The sequence below is a fragment of the Solanum verrucosum genome, unplaced genomic scaffold (assembly GCF_900185275.1).
Source record: "Solanum verrucosum unplaced genomic scaffold, falcon-dt-bn FXZP01000253.1, whole genome shotgun sequence".
In the NCBI taxonomy this organism is placed as follows: Eukaryota; Viridiplantae; Streptophyta; class Magnoliopsida; order Solanales; family Solanaceae; genus Solanum; species Solanum verrucosum.
Window position 1 is genome coordinate 2,578,047 of NW_026019984.1, and position 19,611 is coordinate 2,597,657.

General features: G+C 31.3%; 4 protein-coding genes across 5 annotated transcripts in view; 2 read left to right on the forward strand and 2 right to left on the reverse strand.

Moving 5' to 3' along the window:
• Positions 1-19,517, forward strand: part of LOC125818150 (histone deacetylase HDT2) — a 104,065-nt gene extending 84,548 nt beyond the window's left edge. Inside the window, exons 2-8 of one of the 2 annotated variants that reach the window (XM_049497685.1) lie at positions 16,363-16,388; positions 17,918-17,988; positions 18,095-18,547; positions 18,683-18,775; positions 18,890-18,980; positions 19,077-19,206; positions 19,305-19,517. In XM_049497685.1, coding sequence (XP_049353642.1) covers positions 16,376-16,388; positions 17,918-17,988; positions 18,095-18,547; positions 18,683-18,775; positions 18,890-18,980; positions 19,077-19,206; positions 19,305-19,353 — 900 coding nt within the window. In that variant the 5' untranslated portion in view covers positions 16,363-16,375 and the 3' untranslated portion in view covers positions 19,354-19,517. Of the gene's footprint in view, positions 1-16,362; positions 16,389-16,858; positions 16,873-17,917; positions 17,989-18,094; positions 18,548-18,682; positions 18,776-18,889; positions 18,981-19,076; positions 19,207-19,304 lie in introns of those variants that run through there. The other variant, XM_049497686.1, reaches the window with a different exon arrangement.
• The window catches only part of LOC125818164 (uncharacterized), a 231,733-nt gene that overhangs the window by 149,062 nt on the left and 63,060 nt on the right, over positions 1-19,611 (reverse strand). The gene's annotated exons all lie outside the window — the stretch shown is intronic.
• LOC125818153 (uncharacterized) lies at positions 6,058-7,163 on the forward strand. Its single transcript, XM_049497690.1, has 2 exons — positions 6,058-6,666; positions 6,749-7,163. The coding sequence occupies exons 1-2, from the start codon at positions 6,258-6,260 to the stop codon at positions 6,940-6,942; spliced, it is 603 nt and encodes a 200-aa protein (XP_049353647.1). The 5' UTR covers positions 6,058-6,257; the 3' UTR covers positions 6,943-7,163.
• On the reverse strand, positions 9,687-13,688 carry LOC125818118 (pentatricopeptide repeat-containing protein At2g15820, chloroplastic). Its single transcript, XM_049497646.1, has 2 exons — positions 13,115-13,688; positions 9,687-11,580 (listed from the first exon to the last, which is right to left on the reverse strand). Exons 1-2 carry the CDS (start codon positions 13,673-13,675, stop codon positions 9,700-9,702), a joined length of 2,442 nt encoding a protein of 813 aa, XP_049353603.1. The 5' UTR covers positions 13,676-13,688; the 3' UTR covers positions 9,687-9,699.

Here is a 19,611-nt window from a genome sequence, read left to right on the forward strand (position 1 = left end):
ATCTTGAAAGATGATAAATAAAATAAAAGATTTCGTCGAATGTCCCTTTGTAATATGATAGTTATTTAGTAAATGACTTTTTTCTCAGCTCTCTCGCAATTTTTGGACTTTTTAGTCTATGATCAGAAATTTTAAAAAAATTCGACCATTAACTAAAATTATATAAATTATTATAAACATTAAACGATAATCTAATATTTTATACGTAAGGTTGAACAACATATGAGCAAATATTAGATTTATTTTTGCTTCGATTCTTAGCTAAAAGATAAACATCACACAAGTGGTGACAAGGGAGTCTCTCCCTTCATTTTCCTCATAAATTTGGCATATTATGACATATTATGTCCCATGATGAATTTCATTTTGGACCACTAAAAAAAAATAGACAACAAAAAATAAAATAAAATAAAATTCCTAGGCAAATGCATTTAACTTTGACATTATTAATTCCTTCTATTCCTTTTTAAAAAAATATAAGAAATAGTTCCTTCTCCAACATGCAAGTGTGATGAGGTAAATTAACATGATTTGTCTTCTGGATGTCAATATTTTCAAACTTCAATTATACATTAATCACATCATTAGAAGAAATAGTAAATAATAAATAATTGTTCTCTTTTCTAATGTATAGAAAAGTGATTATGTACCCTTTTTTCCTTTTCTAACATTTTACGTGAAATTTTGTTCATATGCATCCAACAATTTCCCCGTTAAACTAATTTGCATGATTTATTCCCATTCATATGCTAATTTGGATGTTAATTATGTGTCCCTCAAGATTATTCGAGTATTTATGATTGGCAAGCCCACATACTTCTTTTTTATTTATACATCTTCAAGCTATGAGTAAAAATAGTAATCAGGCTCAGATATAGACAATGAAAATAAGCATGGCTCTACACCATCCCTTGTTATTTCCATACTCGTTACACCAAATCAATGGCTCTAAGTAATTGATGGAATTAACGGACTCAACGATACTCTTAACATGATGTAATATTGTCCAATTTAGATTGAATCTGTATCTTTTTTTCAAAAGACATCATTCCATTAAAATATTCAACATCTTATAATAAATAACTTATTTGCCTTTTCTACTTTCCGAGTAAAACTTTTTGAAACAGATTTAATATATTTTTACATTAACTTCAGAACTCATATTATTTAATTTTGTATAAACATCATATACAAATAAATATTTCTTCTTCTTTTTTCAAAAATTGCATGCCAAAAGACAAAAGGTCAATAATAGAAATCAAAATGAGAATAATGTGCTTAGGTTAAGATGATCAAGGCCAACCATATGGAAATATGCTAACCAACAATTTATCTACCATTACAAATGGACACATGATATCTCCAAAATAAGAGACATAAAGTGACAATTCACAACATTTTAGGGTACCTAAATGACAAAAAAGTATAAATTTGAGGGACCACTTCACTATTTCCTTCCAATAATTGCACCAAATGGTCGACATTTCATGTAATTATATTTCTCAAAATCCTAAATTTTAAAAATAATTAAGAAATCAAATTAATGGACAAATATTCACTTAGTTATATCCCCCCCCCCCCACACACACACTCACCTCGAAAATCGATAAATAAATTTTATAGGATTATTTTCTTTTACGAAATCGATAAATAAATTTATAGTACTTTTCATATAGTTTTTGAATATCTAAATTTTTTGTTTAAAATATTGAATTAACGTAATCTAATTTAACTTTAACAATTAGTCAAATTGACTTTCAAAAACCGCAACATGACAATTAAAAGTGGACGAAGGGAATATTTTTAAATCTTTTTGGGAATTGAATTTAGCACTTTCTGACATATCTTGTCTTTTTTATATTATACTCCCTCTGTCCCATTTTATATGTTACTTTTTTACTTTGCACTTGCATTAAGAAATGATATAACTTTACCCTTCTATCCTTATTTAATATTTTCTTAAGTCAACTTTATTAATAAATGACAAGATTAATTAACTATTCTATCAAGGGTATAATAGACAAAATATGATAATTTATGCATAAATTTTATAAAATGACAAGTATTGTGGTCTAGCTATTTACAAAAAGGGATGACATATAAAATGGGACGGAGGGATTATATATATAAGCATAATTGAAATATTATTCTTTTCTTTTTTGTTACTAAAATAATAATTTTATAACTATGATGCAATAATCTGTAAGTTAGATAATTATCTAATTAAGTATGAGTTGTTTTTCAATATATTTGGGCACTCAACATTAATTAAGATAAAAGCTTTTGACTTGTCTTTCTATTTAAGTCCACCTAATAATAGTCAATTCAATGGCATTTTTTGGGTTACTGAACAATTAATTCATGGTGGGCTAAGAATTACAAATTTTGGAACAATCTGAAGCAAAATTGGAAGTTTTGAACTGATTGTTCTAAGTGTGACAACTTAAATTGAGACTATCTAAAATTACGGTAGAATATTAAGTATTTTTTTTATCATAAGTTTCAATTTTGAATTCTGAAAATGGAATCGTCTTTGATAGAAGTGTTTCACACTCCAAAGTTAAACTTTCCAACGCGAATCTAAGTCAATCAAAATTCAATATAAATGCTGAATACCGAATATATCAAACATAAAATATCACTTGAACTCAAATCTATCCAACTAGCTCGTAACAAAATGTAAGACCAATCTCAAAACTAACATAGTCGAAAATCCGAACCGCTAAAAAATTAACAGCCTAATTAGATTGTCATGATATGTCCCATTCCAATTAAATTTTAGTTCCAGAATATTCTACCAAAAAAAAAGAAATACAAAACAGACAAAAAAAATAAAATAGGACTGTTGCCTAACAAGTTATACATAGACCAAACTCCTTAATTGTTTCACTCAAAACCTCCCTAGAATACACCTACACTAGATATACTTAAAGGCTAGATGAGTCTCGAGTTTGAATCCTGAAAAAAGAATTGTAATTAATAAATAGTATTTGTTAGGGTTTTGTCCTAATTTTTTATCTTATTTGAAATTTATTTTTTTCTAAAAGAAAAGATAAAACATTGCATAAATGTTTTTACTTTTCATGAAAGGAAAATATAATTATCTTCCATATTTGATTTATTCTTTTCTTGGAGGAAAAGTTTAGAGATCTATAAATTGAATATATTTATTCTCATAGCAAAACACAATAGAATCCACAATATAGTCGCTTAGAGAGTTTTGTTTATGGAAAGATTTTCTCTACAATTTCTATGCTTATTAGTTTTTAATTATGTAGGTCAGTTGGTCAAATCAATAATAATATTATGTTTTTAGATAAGTTTTGTCATCTGATTTATCGACTATATGATATGCAATTGTAAACTTCCGTATGATTCCCTAATCGCTTTCGAACCCAACAATATTTTGTTCTTTAAAATGAACTTTTTAGTTATTTGAATCAGTCGAGTTTCAGAACAGATTTTGAGTATTACATAGAAAAACTCAAACATATTAATTATTGAGAAATATTTGAGATATTTTTTTATTATCATTAAAAAATCTAGAGTTTGATAATGACATAGACAAATTAATTGTCGATCTATAATCACAATTCAATTTATATTTGAATTTGGATATAAAGTTGTGGAGATTAGAAAGGTATATAGTCAATGTTGCAAAATGATGTTTTAATTCCTTGCATTATTTTTAATTGTATATATAAATATTTTCTCTTCCTTTTATCTGAAACATAACATGATAAGATTTGATTATGACCTAAATTCATCCACTTTTTTAGAAAACAAATTCATTGAATATTGTTAAATGATCACATCATACTAGTAACACAAGTAATCTATATTGAATTAAGTTCTAAATTTTGACACGAAATATATGTGAAAACTATTAAAATTTTAATCCAATAATAAAATAACCACAATTTTAAAAGTGTAATGAATCTAGTGGTAAATATTTAAGGTTGAATCCATCAAACCTAATGGATTTATTTTATATTTTATTTAAATAATAATAATATATATTCTCTAGTGTGCAAGTAACTTAATTATATAGGTAAGAAGGAAAGAGACTAGGTTCGAACAACAAATTAAAAAACATTGAACTTGTCTTAAGATAATTCTTACTTAATTAGTTCACTAATTTAAACTCTTTATATTCATAGTATATCCTATTCATATTATATGATATTTTTAGAATACACAAATAATTTCTTAAATTTATTAATAAATTTCATTCATACACTCAAATTACGTCTTGTTCTAATTAAACACTTGATAAAGTGGTTTATATTAGACATTTTCGGCTTTGATTTTTGGGGAAAAAATATCTACGTGTTTTAAGTGTCTATTAGATAGTTAAGTTAGCCATGTAAAACATGTCATATCTTTTAGTTATACACATCAACTTCAATTAGAACAGGCGTGAGGTTTTACGACTTATCGAGGCAAGTGTGTATAATTAAAGGTTGTGACATAGTTTAAGCGATTAACTTATCTACATACCAGACATTTGAGAATGCACACAAAAATATTATTCAAATTTGAGGTGAAAATATCTAATATAAATATTTTATCATGTGTTCAATTATAATAAATTATAATTTAATTGTCTAAATAAAATTTAATAACAATTTACGAGGTCGTCGATGTCTTATCTCTAAAAGTAAAAGAAGTTGCTTTGATATACACAAAAAGAAGATCAATAAAACATTACTTTCTCCATCTATTTTTATTCGTTCATGTTTTACTAGGCACAAATAAAATGACATGTTTACTATATCACCCTTATTAATAACGCTTATTTTTTCATTTATATGACTTACTTTTATTTTTATCAATTATAAAAGAATGACACATTTACATATTTAGTAAAAATTTAACTTTCAAATATTTATTTTATAAATGAAATAATTTATAATCACACAAACTTCTATAATTTATTTTAAACCATACATTACAAAAGTAACTTTTTCTTTTATGTCAAGTTAAATCATATCATATAAATTAAAACGAAGAAAATATAACTTTATAAATTATTTAACTATTAAAATATATATATAAAATAATAAATTATCTTGTGAAAAATCATTAATGGTAAAGGGAAATGTTTTTAAAAAAAATAAAAAATGGAATGTTTGGAAGTCACTATCATGTTACACGTTTCCTTATTTAATTGGACTATAAAGCCACCATAACTTAAAACGTTTTTATACCACATACCGCTAAGTACTCTCGCGAAGCAATGCTGCCGTTTGCCACGTGTCATCTAATATGGGTCCCATTACCATACTCGCCACCCAAATCTTGATAGATGTTTGGAAGTAATTTGAAATTTTGAATTATAAAAATATGAAAATCGTAGATTGAAGTAAAAGATTAATATGTAGTTGTATGATATTGAATTTTTCTTATCAATGATATTATTATAATATTTTTTTCTTAGACTTTCATTTTTACTAAAATTATATGTTGTTTCCTTTTCTTTTGTTTTCAATTTCATGTTGATTGTTATTAGTATAGGTATTTTATACGGTATTTATTTGATATGTTTTATTTGTGCTGAGGGTCGGAAATAATTTCTATACTTTTTATAAGATAAAATTAAAATTATGTACAATTATACTCTCACCTGTAAAATTTCACTAAACTTGTATATTATTGTTGTATCAAAACTTTTTCAAATTTTATGCAACATTACCAAATAAGTACTCCTCATAGTCCACAAATAATAGTTTCCTTTATACACGCCGCATTTTTATTTTTAATCTATTTAAAAAGAATGTTACATTTTTTATAATTGAAAAAAAAATTAACTTTAAAATTTTACTTTTATTATTAAATGAAATAATTTGTAGTCGTATAAATGGTGAGAAAGTATTTCAGACAACAATTTTTGAATTATCTTCCTTTCAATCATAAATTTAACTTATTTTAAATCAAATATTATCACAAAAAAAACGAAAAAAAAATAATATTTATAATTACAAACTTTTACATTAAAAAAATTATTTTGTTCTTATTTAACAGGAATTTCAACCAACCGCAGTGAACCTTATCTTCTTCATCCCCCGTATAAATAGGAGTAAGCGGGAACACCATTTTCTTCAATCGTAAATTAGCCCCTCTAGTTCATCTGAATTACGCTTCTGCCATTCTGGTTATGTTCACTGCCGGTCACCGGAAAACTCTCTCTGTACCTAGATTCCTCCGCTACCGTCGCCTCAGGTAAACGTTAAAATCTATACTTATATATAGCGTAAATGCCTTCTCCGAGAAATCACCGGAGAGGAGGTAGTGAGGAAAAGAATCGGAAGGGAAAGTTATCGGAGAAATCAATGTCGTTTCACGTACAGAGTTCCGAGAGCAGTACGTCGGAGTTGCTGCGAAGGCCGAGAACAGTACCGGATTTGCTATCCGCAGGTAGAATTTCAGCCGGAACCGGTAACTGGCCGGAAGTGAAGGACAAGTTGAAGCAAACGAAGTTGCTGTTGAATGTTACGATTCAGAGAAGTATAGGTCCTGTACATGTTCTGATTTCGCTTGAATCGACGGTTCAGGATCTCATCGCTGCCGCTCTCCGGCAATACTCGAAAGAAGGAAGGCGGCCGGTTCTTACATCCGTCAATCCCGCCGATTACGATCTTCATTACTCGCAGTTCAGTTTAGAAAGTAAGAACTGTTCGATTGAACATTTCATCGCTGAATCTGAACAGTTGATTTTCACGCCGAACTGATATTTTTTTCGTTCCAGGTTTAGACAGGGAGGAGAAACTGATCGGATTAGGTTCTAGAAACTTTTTTCTATGCCCAAAAACGTCAAATTCCGACGGCGCCGGTGCCGGAACATCGTCTTCTTCTTCTTCAAGCTGTGCAAAGCAAGCTGATAAAGCTACTGCTACAAAAATTTCATTGCCTTGGCTCAAATTCATGGATTTCATGCGGTGATAGAAATTATACTCCAAATCTGTCACTGTAAGTTCGAAATCCTCATCAACGAGTTGAAAATTCACGTAGCTAATTAATCGAGCTACTAATATTCTTCCTAAATTTAAGATTATTGTACATTACATGTTATATTTTATACTATAGATTAATTTTCGAGTATTTAGAATAATGTTTTGATGTTGTTTTGAAGTATGAGCAGAAAAAATAAACATTATTAGTCACTTCCTTTTTATTTTGTATGATTAAATTTGAATTTATATAGAGCATTATAAGGCTCATCTTATGGAACGATGCTCCTGACATGATTTTTATAATTCGCAGTACTCAAATTTGTAGTCTTACCATAATTCATATCGATCTTTCTGTCACGTTACACATGCAACAAAGTGTAGAATTGTTTTTTTGCATATTATATATTTTTCGATATCGATTTTGTGAAATTGAGATTGGGATTTCTTTTATTGCCAGCAGTATTTTCAAGTTGATTTCCAGCAATAATGTGTAAAATAATTCAGTGCCTTATTTATGGAGGAGGTTTACATCGAAACTCGAAGCTGATGAATGAAAGGATGCTACCAACTTTTCATAGTTGAAATTAAAATTTTAATTTTATTGATTCTAAATTTTAGAATGATAATTTCAAATATTAATAATTGTATTTATAGAATACTACAAATTTTCTATTTGTAACTATTCTGAATCCACAATTATTGTAGTGTCTACTAACAAAATCTTTGAAAGATTCCATAAAATTATTGTGTTTACTATATTATGGTCAAACAATATTTGAAAATTTGTGCTTCCATGTGATAAATGTGGGACTATTTTGGCTTTTTATTATGTACCACAACTTTAAGAAATGAATTGATGTTGTGTCTATTCACTAGTCACTAATAATATGAACCAAATTGGAGCATATAATTGTATGATTTACCCTTTAAACTTGTCTTGATTTTTTTCCTTTTCAATTTGTGTCTAGCGGAACGTTACTTTGTGGAATAATATGATACAAAAATATAAATTAAGAAAAAATTATTTATCTTTAAGGATAAGAGAGCAACACAAAATAGGAGCAAAAGTGCAAATGATCCAAATTGAAAGTGTACATAGGACCACAAGTTCTACAATAAACTTGAAGAAGGATAAAGACGCAACAAAGATCTTTTTATCGAAATTGATTAGTTTTACGCTGATTGTCAATCTCCACAATACCCCTCCTTAAATCGAACTTGGAATCAACAATTGTAAGTTGTTAGCAAGTAGTGAACACTAGACGAGCTAATAAGTATAGTACGAAACACGTTTTATCTATAGAGCAGAGCGACCTCATCTTGCTTGCTTCTATGCAAAGGTTCCAACAATAATACAGTGCAGTGGATAAGGTTGTTTCTCTCTTAATCAGACGTCTAACTTTCCCAATGTCTGAATTTCATTGACATTGAGTTGTACAAACAAGAAAGATCATCAACCCAATTCAGTAAGTAGAACTAGCGGCAACTGATCACTTCTCGACCATATCTTTGAAAAATAGCGACTATGATGGACCTCCACTGATATCTCAGCTAACTTCTTGAATTAAATTGAAGACAACCACGAGCAAGAAGTATACGTTTTTTTCCCCCTCCCTAGGAGCTCCCATTCCTTTTGCTCCCTTGGTGACTCGAACTCGCAACCTTTGGGTTGGAAGTAAGGGGTGCTTACCATACGAGCAACTCCCTCTCGTCAGAAGTATACATTCTTTTACAGTTAAAACAGAAAAAAACTGTTGGTCTCAGCTCTAAGAAAATGTGCTTTAGCACTTGTATTCATCTCAAACTTGTGATTTTGAACACAAATGCAAGGAGGAAAATCAATATGCAAGTATTATTGATGTCAAAAAGACCAGCACTATGTCATACCGATTGAGGATGAAAGAAAATCAGCAGCTGTTCTTGGTATAGCCCACTACAAATAAAGGAACATCTGCCAAATCTGTGTAGATGATATAGAGCAATGTAAAAAAATATGGTAAACTGATTCCGCCTCTATTCAGCACATGTAGCAGACTAGCTGTATCCGTCATCTTTGTAGATTGTTTTGAGTCGACCACACAAAACACATGACTTACTTTTCCATATACTCTTCCATAGACCAAAAGTAAGATGATTAGTACCTGTGGGCTGTGAGTAGTATCTTGTAACAGTGCTGACTGTGAATGAACCACGGTCCTGCCGTCTACAAATTAACTGATCATTACTGTTGTTCGAACCAGAAACTGAGGATAAAAGGTTGGAAAAGAGTACTATTTTCATGTAGGATCAACATGAAACAGAGGAAGCACTATCTACACATGAAAATCAAAAGGAACGAAGAATTGTAGCTTTCTGCTCTGACATCAGCTTTATCATGACAATTGCTGCCACTTATGAAATCAAAGGTGATTAGAGTTTCTTTTTTCCTGATATGTCAAAGGTGATTAGAGTTGTGTACCGAGACGTGTTATACCCTATGCTTTCAACTTATGCAAACTGTCAAAGAATGTGCTATATACCAGAGGAATATGTACAAGGTTATTCTAGAGCTAGTTTACATATATGGTTTTAAACCTACGATTAGACACGTCACAAAAGATAGTGTTGAGGTAATGATACCTGTCAGAAGAAGGTGGTCAGGCACCTTATCAACCACAAACTTTTGCAGCAACGTTTTTAATCTCAAATAACCTATTACACCTTGCAATAGAAGGCATACAGACCAATACATCAATCAGACAAGGCTCTATGACGTGTCAGCATCGCTACACTCTGAATTCTTCTCGTCAGTCTCCGAGCCACTGTCAAAATTGATACATTGGGTTTCCAGGGATCCATTTGAGTCGCCACCTGCCTTAAGGAGTTCCTTTAATTCATCAAGAATGAAGGGCTCTACCACCTTCCAGAAGAATGTAGCATTGTCCCCCAGAAATCCTATCCAAAAGACTCTCCCCCTCTTTTTTACTCGGCAGTCTAATGATTTGGCTTTCAGTGCTTTAAGAATACTCACAACACCCTCTGAACTTCCCTTTACTCTCAATAGAATATCACCAGATGATGTCCGGTAACCACCATACATATACCAATAAGCAAGAACGCGAGGTGACAACCATCTATGTATGAGTTTTGGTATACAAGGATGTCCATTGGGCCAGAACTGATCAGCATAGAAAGTAAAATAAGAATGTGAAATGGTGGTAAAAGAATTAGGAATGTCAGCAGTGCTATCCACCATCGTATCATGAGAGCCTAACCACTCGTGAAATTCATCATGTATGTGTCTCTTAAAAATGGAATGGATCCTCGACTCTTCATTAAATTCATAATGGATTGCATGCAATCTTCTCTCTCCATCTGATCTAATTTGCACACCCCCAAGAAGCAACCCCGTCAAAACCTCTCGTTGTTCTGGTGTGAGCTTCAGCCTAATAGGTTCTTCAACTACTTTCTCCCGCAAGCTAAGAACATAATCAAGTCTTTCCATCAATGAAGATTCAATCTCAACGTCATATTTCTTTTGGCGCATCAAATTGTATATCTTTACTGCCTTCACATACTCTCCAGAGGTCATATAGCCTCTCAAAATACTGTTGCAAGCACGAGAATCAACACCAATTGCCACATTACCACGCATTTCATGGAAGATTTCTTCAGCCAGGCTCAGATTGCCAGTATTCACCAACAAATCCAAATAAATGTTAAAAACTGTCAGATTCGGATGGCAGACTTCACGGTACCGGAGAAAGGTAGATTCCAGTTTCTCATGTAAACCTGCAACGGAGTACATCCTCATCAAATCGATGAATGATGGGACCAGCTGTTTCATACCACTGTTTATGAACTCGGACATGATAGAATCTGCAAGGTCTAGTTTTTGATATTTAGACAACACCTTTATTATTTTATGGTATGCTGCAACGGAGGTGGAACCCAGTTGTTCCTGCATCCTCCTATATACTTTCAAAGATTTTGTAGGTTCTCCAATCTTTGCATATACTTCCATACGATAGACAAAAGCTTGAGAAGGAGGACTGCCATCGATGGAGAGAAGTTTTGACCAAGTTCGTTCGGCTTCCTCCACATTCCCATCCTTTGAGCAAGCTCTTAAAACTGACACAAGTACCTCTTTGCTCTCTTTAATTCCTCTTGATCGCATTTCTGCTCTTAGCGCAGCAATTCTTTCCATATCGACCACATCTTGATAACTGTGAAGCCATATAAGACCGCCGAAAATATCTTTGTGTATTTCCAATCCAGAGGAAGTCAAGTTCTGATACATAAATTCAGCCTGTTTCAGAAAGTGTTTACTCTCACTCGATGCCTTTCCCAAAAGAGCTTTAAACAGAGAATTGTGTAAGTTAAGCCGAGGCTTATAACCTCCCAAGTGCACCATGCGATTGTAGATGTTACAGGCTTCATCTAACACTGATGGTCCAGATGAACTAAGATAGGCAATAATGAGATTATGGAATGTAGATTCACAAGGCACTCGTCCCTGATTAATTATGTCATCAAAAATCTCCCGGCACTTCAAGTGCTTTCGTTCCTTCCCCAAGTAATCTGCTAGCTTCGTAGCCAGTGCGAAATCAAATCGAAACCAATGTTGCTGCATCATCCATTTGTAAACCTGCTATTTTGCACCAGACACTGTTAGATCGTTGTGATTTAGAGTTTAGACACTATTATTTCAAATACATAACAAAAGTAATTAGGCATCGGACAAATGGAAAAATAAGTTGTTTAACAAAGTGGATGCAATTAAATGTAAAAGCTTTAGATTTCAGTTTGAGGAAGCAAGTAAAATGCCGATAGCTACTCTTCCTTAGACATTCCAAATGAAAAAAACTCGGCACCATGGAGTACGAACCTATTGAGCAATTTTCTTAACACTGGTTAAAGTGCAAAAACGATGAAATACTAAACCTTGACAAGACTGGCTAGTACAAATACTTAATGTATAAGTACAAAATCTTAAGAAGCACAAGTACCTTATAAGAAAAATCAACCAAGAACAGAGAAACGGCAATTTTCTACACCATTTGTAGCAAATATCGTTGACATAATAGTTAGTGAGATAAGTGAAGCCACTAATGATCAACCCAAATATTATACCAACATAACCAAAAACACAAAAAGATACAACCGTTTTCTATAATAAAGAATTGACTAAACTAAAGCAAATGAACACATTACCCTAAAAGAAGCTTCATTTTCGCGAATACACACAGTATAACAGAAATTATCTCCAAAATCTATAGCAAATTTCTTCCACATAATAGCTACCGATAAGTGAGGCTCCTAATGATCAATCCGAAAACTTTTACCAAAATAACCAAAAACACAAAAGATAACAACTTTTTTAAACTAAAGGAAATGAACATCATTACCCTAAAAGCAGCTTCATTTTCGCGAACACACATACAGTTAAACAGAATTTTTCTCCACATTCTCCAAAATTTATATCAAATTTCTTCCACATAATATAAACTAATAAGTGAGGCAACTAATGATCAACCCAAATACTTTTACCAACATAACTAAAAGGCATAATACATACATATGCCTTTAACTTGGCATCAACTTGTATCTATGTCCTTCAACTTTGAGTGTGCACAAGTCAGCATTTAAGCTCATAGGCAAACCCAGGATTTAAAGATTTCGGGTGCATCAATATTACCTTAGCTCTAAGCTAAACTTAAAATAAAAACAGTGAAAAAGGGCTTTAGCTGGATTCAAACCCGGTTCTCAGGGGTGATTCCCCTAGCTTGTACCAACAACACAAGGGCACTCATATGTTTTTTTTGGGTGCAATGCTAATTATATCCTAATTTTTGACAGTTAGATATACATATATATACATGATTTTTTCAAAGTTAACGGGTGCACGTGCACCCTCACTTGCAAGTGTGGGTCTGCCTCTGCTTAAACACATATAAAGTTGAACAATTAGACACGTATCCTAACATAAGACATCACGTATGTTGCCACGCGAATTGCCACATAGGACACATCTGCAGTCTGTCTACTTGTTCAACTCTATACTAGTTTAAATGTGTACTTATATGCACACTCAAAATTGAAGGACATATGATATAGATACCAGACGTCAAATAGAACACGTGTGTCTACTTGTTCAACATTAAAAGAAAGGAACACATTACCCTAAAAGCAGCTTCATTTTCGCGAATTCGCATACAATGAACAGCAACAAAAGTCCCATCTTCTTGCCTAATCCACTTCCTTTGTGCATTCAAAATCCTAACCATAGTAGGCGTCTTATGAGCAGGAAGCTCTTTACAAAGCCAAGCTAATCTTGCCCTACGCCATTGATCAGGAATGTCCTCTAATTCCCTCACCTCAACAGCTGGGGTTTCAAACTTCTTCAACTCCACAGAATCAAAAGAATCGTCAAAATTGAAACTTTCAGCAACCCCAGAAGCAGAAATGGGGTCCCAATTGTCGAAATCAACTTGGGTTTCTTGGGAATCCAGCAGAAGTTGTTGGGGTGAAGTGGAAGATGAAGAATAGGGGGTGTAAAGGGATATTGAGGGAGACAGTGAAAGGGGTTTTAGGGGAAGGAAAAAGGGTGATGAAGGTAAGAGGTGGTGACGATGATGCCGGCGGCCGCCGTGGTGGTGGCGGAGTGGGGAGGAGGGAGGGCGGAGGACGGTGGACATGAAGGATTGGATAAGGGAAGTATTACATAACAGAGGAATGGACATGAAGAGTAGAGTGGTAAGCTTGTCGGAGTTGTCCAAACATAGCCTTATTCATTGCAAATGTTTGGTTTGATTATAGTTTGGTTGACTTAAAAGTTAGTCAATTTTACAAACCAGTGATGGAGTGGTAAATACTTTTTCATCCTTAGCCAAGAGGTCTCGGGTTTGAATCTCCTTGAATATGGAGTCGCCTTTGTTAGGGAGCGCTTTACCCCAATGTGGAACTTTCCAGCGTGAATTCAAATTTAATCGGGCTCCAATGTGAATATCGGACACCGAATGGAAAACCAAAAAAAAAAAAGTTAGTCAATTTTATAAGTGAATTTTTTTATTTTTTGAAGTGTTTGACAAAAATAAAAGTAACTTAAAATAAGTAAAAAATGACTTAAAATAAGTTAGAAACTGTTTGACAAACTTAAAAATAAGTTTAAAATGACTTAAAATAAGTTATGAATCAAAAATAGCTACTTATTTTAAGTTATTTTTAATCTTATCAAACACTTTCTAACTTATTTTAAGTCATTTTTTAACTTATTTTAAATTATTTTTGCCAAACACTTTCAAAAGTAAAAAACAAACTTAAAAGTAAATTTGATCAACTTTTAAATCAATCTGAACACCTTCTAAGAGCCTGTTTGGATGAGCTTTTAAGGTGGTTAAACTAGCTTAACAGCCAGTTTTTGACTTATCAGAGTGACTTATTTTAAGTCAAAAATGACTTATTTAAAGCCAAAAGCTAAAAGCTAGGGGAGGGGAGCTTCTTTTTTTTTTAACTTAAAAGCCCTTTTATGTTGATCAAGTATATTACCTTTTTGCCCTTAATTCTTTTATACAATTTTCAAATTGCCCATATTGAATTATTATTATTATTATTATTATATTATTATTATTATCATTATTTTTTTTATTATTATTATTTTATTTTATTATTATTATTAAATTATTATTATGTTTATTATTATTATAATAATAATAATTATTATTATTATTATTATAATAATTATTACTATTACTATTATTATTATTATTATTATTATTATTATTATTATTATTACTATTACTATTACTATAACTATTATTATTATTATTATTATTATTATTATTATTATTATTATTACTATTACTATTACTATTATTATTATTATTATTATTATTTATTATTATTATTATATAATAATTATAATTATAATAATAATTATTATTATTATTACTATTACTATTATTATTTTATTATTATTACTATTACTATTATTATTATTATGATTATTATTATTATTTTATTATTATTATTATTACAATAATAATTATAATTATAATAATAATAATTATTATTATTATTACTATTACTATTATTATTACTATTATTTTATTATTATTATTATATTATTATTATTATTATTATTATTATTATTATGTTTATTATTATTACTATTAACTATTATTATTATTTTATTTTTATTTTTTTTATTTTTTTTTTATTATTATTATTATTATTTCTGAAATATGAATTTATATTCCTCTTATAAGGTGGTAAAGAAATATGTGAATGATAGAAAAATATTATTACTTATGGATGTAAAACATAAATTAATTTTGTTTTAATTTTTTTTTTAAGTATAAAAACCTTAAATTAATCAACTTTTTATCATGTTAACAGCTTAAAGGGTATTTCAGACATTTTGATAAAAAAAAGTGTTTACCAGCACTTATTTGCCAAACACATCAACAACTTTTTTTCCAACTGCAGCACTTTTATCCAAACACATAACTACTTATTTTAAAAATAAGTTCCAGCACTTTAAAAAATTACTTTTTTTAAGTCAATCCAAACGGGCTCTAAGTCATACCTTATATAGAATAATCTTATGCTTTGTGAACGCTACTAAAAAAAACAAAAATAAAAGACTATGAATATGGCCATATGGGGAACAAAAATTAAAAACTACACAACTTTTAAATGCTTGCCATAAAGTGGCTACCTGATATAAATAGAAAAAATGATCTAATATACAACTTATTTTATCATATTTTTAAAATTTCCTGTCATTTAAAAAGATTACAAAATTTTTCTCTTCTATTCTCAGATACCTCACTTTATGCGATGTATCAGTCAGATACATCACTTTACATGATATATCTGTCGAATATATCACTTTATGCGACGTACGTATCGGGACGTTGAGTGATGTATCTAAAAATGAGACGCGATATATCAGGATGATGTATCTAAAATCGGGACGCAATGTATTGGTTATCAAAAACCAAAACACGATATTTCGGGACGGTTTCGAATTCCACCAAATTTAAGGAATTTTGTAATTTGAAAAAAAAATAGGTATAAGATGTTTTTTTTATTTTTTATTTTTTATTCTTAACACTATGAAATTTGTATAAAATTCTCATATAAATAACAAAAACAAAAAAACAGTTAATAAAGAGTTCAAATATTGGCCCATAAATGATAATGGTATATTGGGCTACCTCAAACTAGGCCCATCGGGTTCTCTTAGTATACAAAAAAATTGAAAGTTTTTGTCAAATTGGGAAACCATAAACCCTAGTTAAGCGGCAAGTTTTTCTATATAAACCCTCTAAAACCCTCTCTCATACCGCCCTCTATAATCTTTGCTCTTCGCATAACAGTCTTTTTTGCTCTCTTACTTCGCCCCCAATTGTTTTGAGCTTTCAAACAAACAATCATCAATGGAGTTTTGGGGTATGATTCAAATTCAATTTTATTGTGTTTTTTTATCTATTTTTTCTGCTTCTTTATTGGTGATTATTTGAATAGAAAGTAATTAACTTTGTTGGTTTGTTGTTGTTGTTGTTGATCTTTTTTGTGTTAGTTTCTTCGTAGAGTTTTGTGTAATGGTTGAAATTTGATTTCTGTGTGTTTTATGTGTTTCCTCTACAAGTCTTGTTGATATACTCTGTTGCCCCTAGTATTTGAGCTTTTCAAACTACAATCGGAGTTTTGTGGGTGTGTTTGATAATCAATTTTATTGTGTTTTTATCTGTTTTTTAATCGGTGATTATTTGAATAGAAAGTAATTAACTTTGTGGGATTTTTGTTGTTGCCTAGTAGAGTTTATGGTTTAAATTTGATTTCTGTGTGTTTATGTGTTTCCTTTAGAAGTCTTGTTGCTATACTCTGTTGCCTCTAATATTTGAGTTTTTCACATCATCAATGGAGTTCTGGGGTGTTAAAAAACGATTTTATTGTGTTTTTATGTGTTCCTTGTTTGGTTTTTGATTGTTTGAAAAGAAAGTACTGAACTTTGTGGGATTTTGCTGGGTATGTTGTTGTTGTTAAGCTGTTTTCTTTTTTTGTGTTAGTTACCTTAGTAGTGTTTTGGGTTATGCTCGAAATTCAATTTCTGTATGTTTTATATGGGTTTTCTTGTTTATCGGTGATTATTCTAAAATAAAGTAATAACTTTTCAGGGCCATGGGCTTCTTTTGTTAGTTTTATTAGCCTGATATATTGTTCAATTTTATATTTGGATTCTGGTAGAGTTTTGGGGTATGTTTGAGGTTCAAATTCTGTGTTTTATCTCGTTCCTTTGTTTTACTTATTGATAATTGTATTTGTTTGAAAAGAAAGTAGGAAGTTTTAGGGTAGTAGAGCTTCTCTTTTTCTTTTGTTAGTTTGTAGTTACTACCAACTGATATGATGATCAGTCTTAGAGTTTTGGGTATGTTTGAAATTCAAATTTTGCGTTTTTATTCGTTACCCTTGTTTTACTTATTGGTGTTTATTTGAGAAGGAAGTTCAAAATTTTGAGGGTTCGTGGAGCTTTTTTGTTTTCTTCTTATGTTAGTTTTTAACTGATATGTTGTTCAATCTTAGGCTGTGTTACTGGTAATGTGTATTGATTTTAGTGTTAAGATTGTATGCACTTTGTGGGGTATGTGTAAAAGCAATTATTTGCCAGATTTTATGTTACCTTTTTAAAGACAGAATCTTGATGAATTTTAAACCCAAATTATTACATCAGATAAGAGAAATAAGTTGCAATCTTTGAGCTGAATGCCCTACTTTGAAATATAAATATTTTGGGAGATCACTTTTTAGTATTCGCAAGTTAATGGTGTTCTTCAAAATTTTAGTGTGGATTTATTAAAAAAAGGCTGTGTACACTCCCCTGACACCTCCCCCCTCGTGGGATTATACAGGGTTTGTTGTAGTTGTATGCTGTGTAACTTATTAAGGTGTGACATCTCTTTCACATGAACTATGTATAGGTGTTGAAGTGAAAGCAGGACAAACACTAAAGGTTAAACCCGAGCTTTTCAAGCTCATTCATGTTTCCCAGGTTAGTTTTTTTCTTGGTATGCTCTCTCATGCTAGCATAATCTCTCTTTGCTTTTAAATGGATATTAGGGCATTTTTGAATGTTGAAATCTTGATTTTGTTTGTAGGCTGCCATCGGTGAAGTGAAGGATGTCAAAGAAGCCAAATATGTTCCACTACGCCTAACTGTTGGAGATAACAGTTATGTCATTGGAACTCTATCCGCTGAGGATAGACCTCAGTTGATGTTTGACTTGGTCTTTGAAAAGGAGTTTGAACTTTCACATGGATGGAAAAATGGGAGTGTGCACTTCATTGGATACACTGCTGATGATCCTAGCGGTGATGAAATTGATTCTGGAGATGATGTTTTTTCGGATGAAGAGAATGTTTTGGAGGCACTGAATGGGAAACTTGAGGCTGATGTGAAGGATGTAAAGCCTGATGCAAAGAAGTCTGCACCTGTTAAGGATGAGAAAAATGCTAAGGTAGCTGAATCAAAGAAAGAGGCGGAGTCTGATGAAGATGACTCTGATGATGAAGATGATTCTGAAGATGACTCTGATGTGCCTCTAGGCATGGTATGATTCATAAAGACTTTTGTGATGCTTATTCTGCATCTTTTATCTTTTTATACGAGGAAAGATGCTATTCCTTATAATCTGTTTCTGTCCGGGTGTATTGTATTGAACATTTTCTCCTGTTGTTTATTCTAGGATGGTCCAGAAGGGATGGATTTTTCTGGTGATTCTGAGGATGATGATGATTCCGAGGAAGATGATGATTCAGAAGAAGAGACCCCTAAAAAGGTACTAAATTTTGGATCTTTCTGTGATTGTGCTCTATTTTATTTCTGGACTTGTGAATGGATCGATTTGTCTTAATTATATTAGTTGAGTCTAATCGCTCCTTTTATGATAAAGGTTGAGCAGAAGAAGAGACCAGCTCCATCTCCTAAAGTAGCTCCTGGCTCTGGCAAAAAAGCTAAACAAGCAACACCCGACAACAAGTCAGGTTCGATATGTTTTTCATGCTTCATTTTTTTTTATGTTTACATTCTCCATGGAGTGTTACTATATGAGCTTTGTTATTGACAAACTTTTTTTTCAGGCGGTAAGAAAGGTCCAGCCACCCCTTTTGCTAAGCAAAATGGTAAACCTGCATTCAATGGTAACAACAAACCAAAAACTCAGTCCCCAAAATCTGGTGGTCAGTTCTCTGGCAACAAATCTAACAACAAGTATGTACAACAAACACCATAAAGCCCCTTCTTCCCCTTTTCCCAATGCCCTTCGCCTGAAACACGACTAATATTTGATTGGCAATACTTTGTTGCAGGAACTTCAGTGGCCAAAAGAATTTCAAGGGCAAGCAAGGAAGGAAGTAGAGGGCTTGAAAGATCTTTTTGCAGAGCAAAGATTTTATTTTTATTTATAGATGTTTGGTCTCTATGGTTTAAGAAGCTATTTTCCTTGGTTTTAGTAGGTCAATTTTTGATGAATGTTTTTGTTACCAGAAAGTTTTGCCCCTATCTATATTCATTACTATTTTTGAATACCTTTCTTTATATGATCCTTTAATCTTATGACTTCATAGGATTTTTTTATTTTTTTTATATGTGATCTATCGAAAACAATCTCTATTC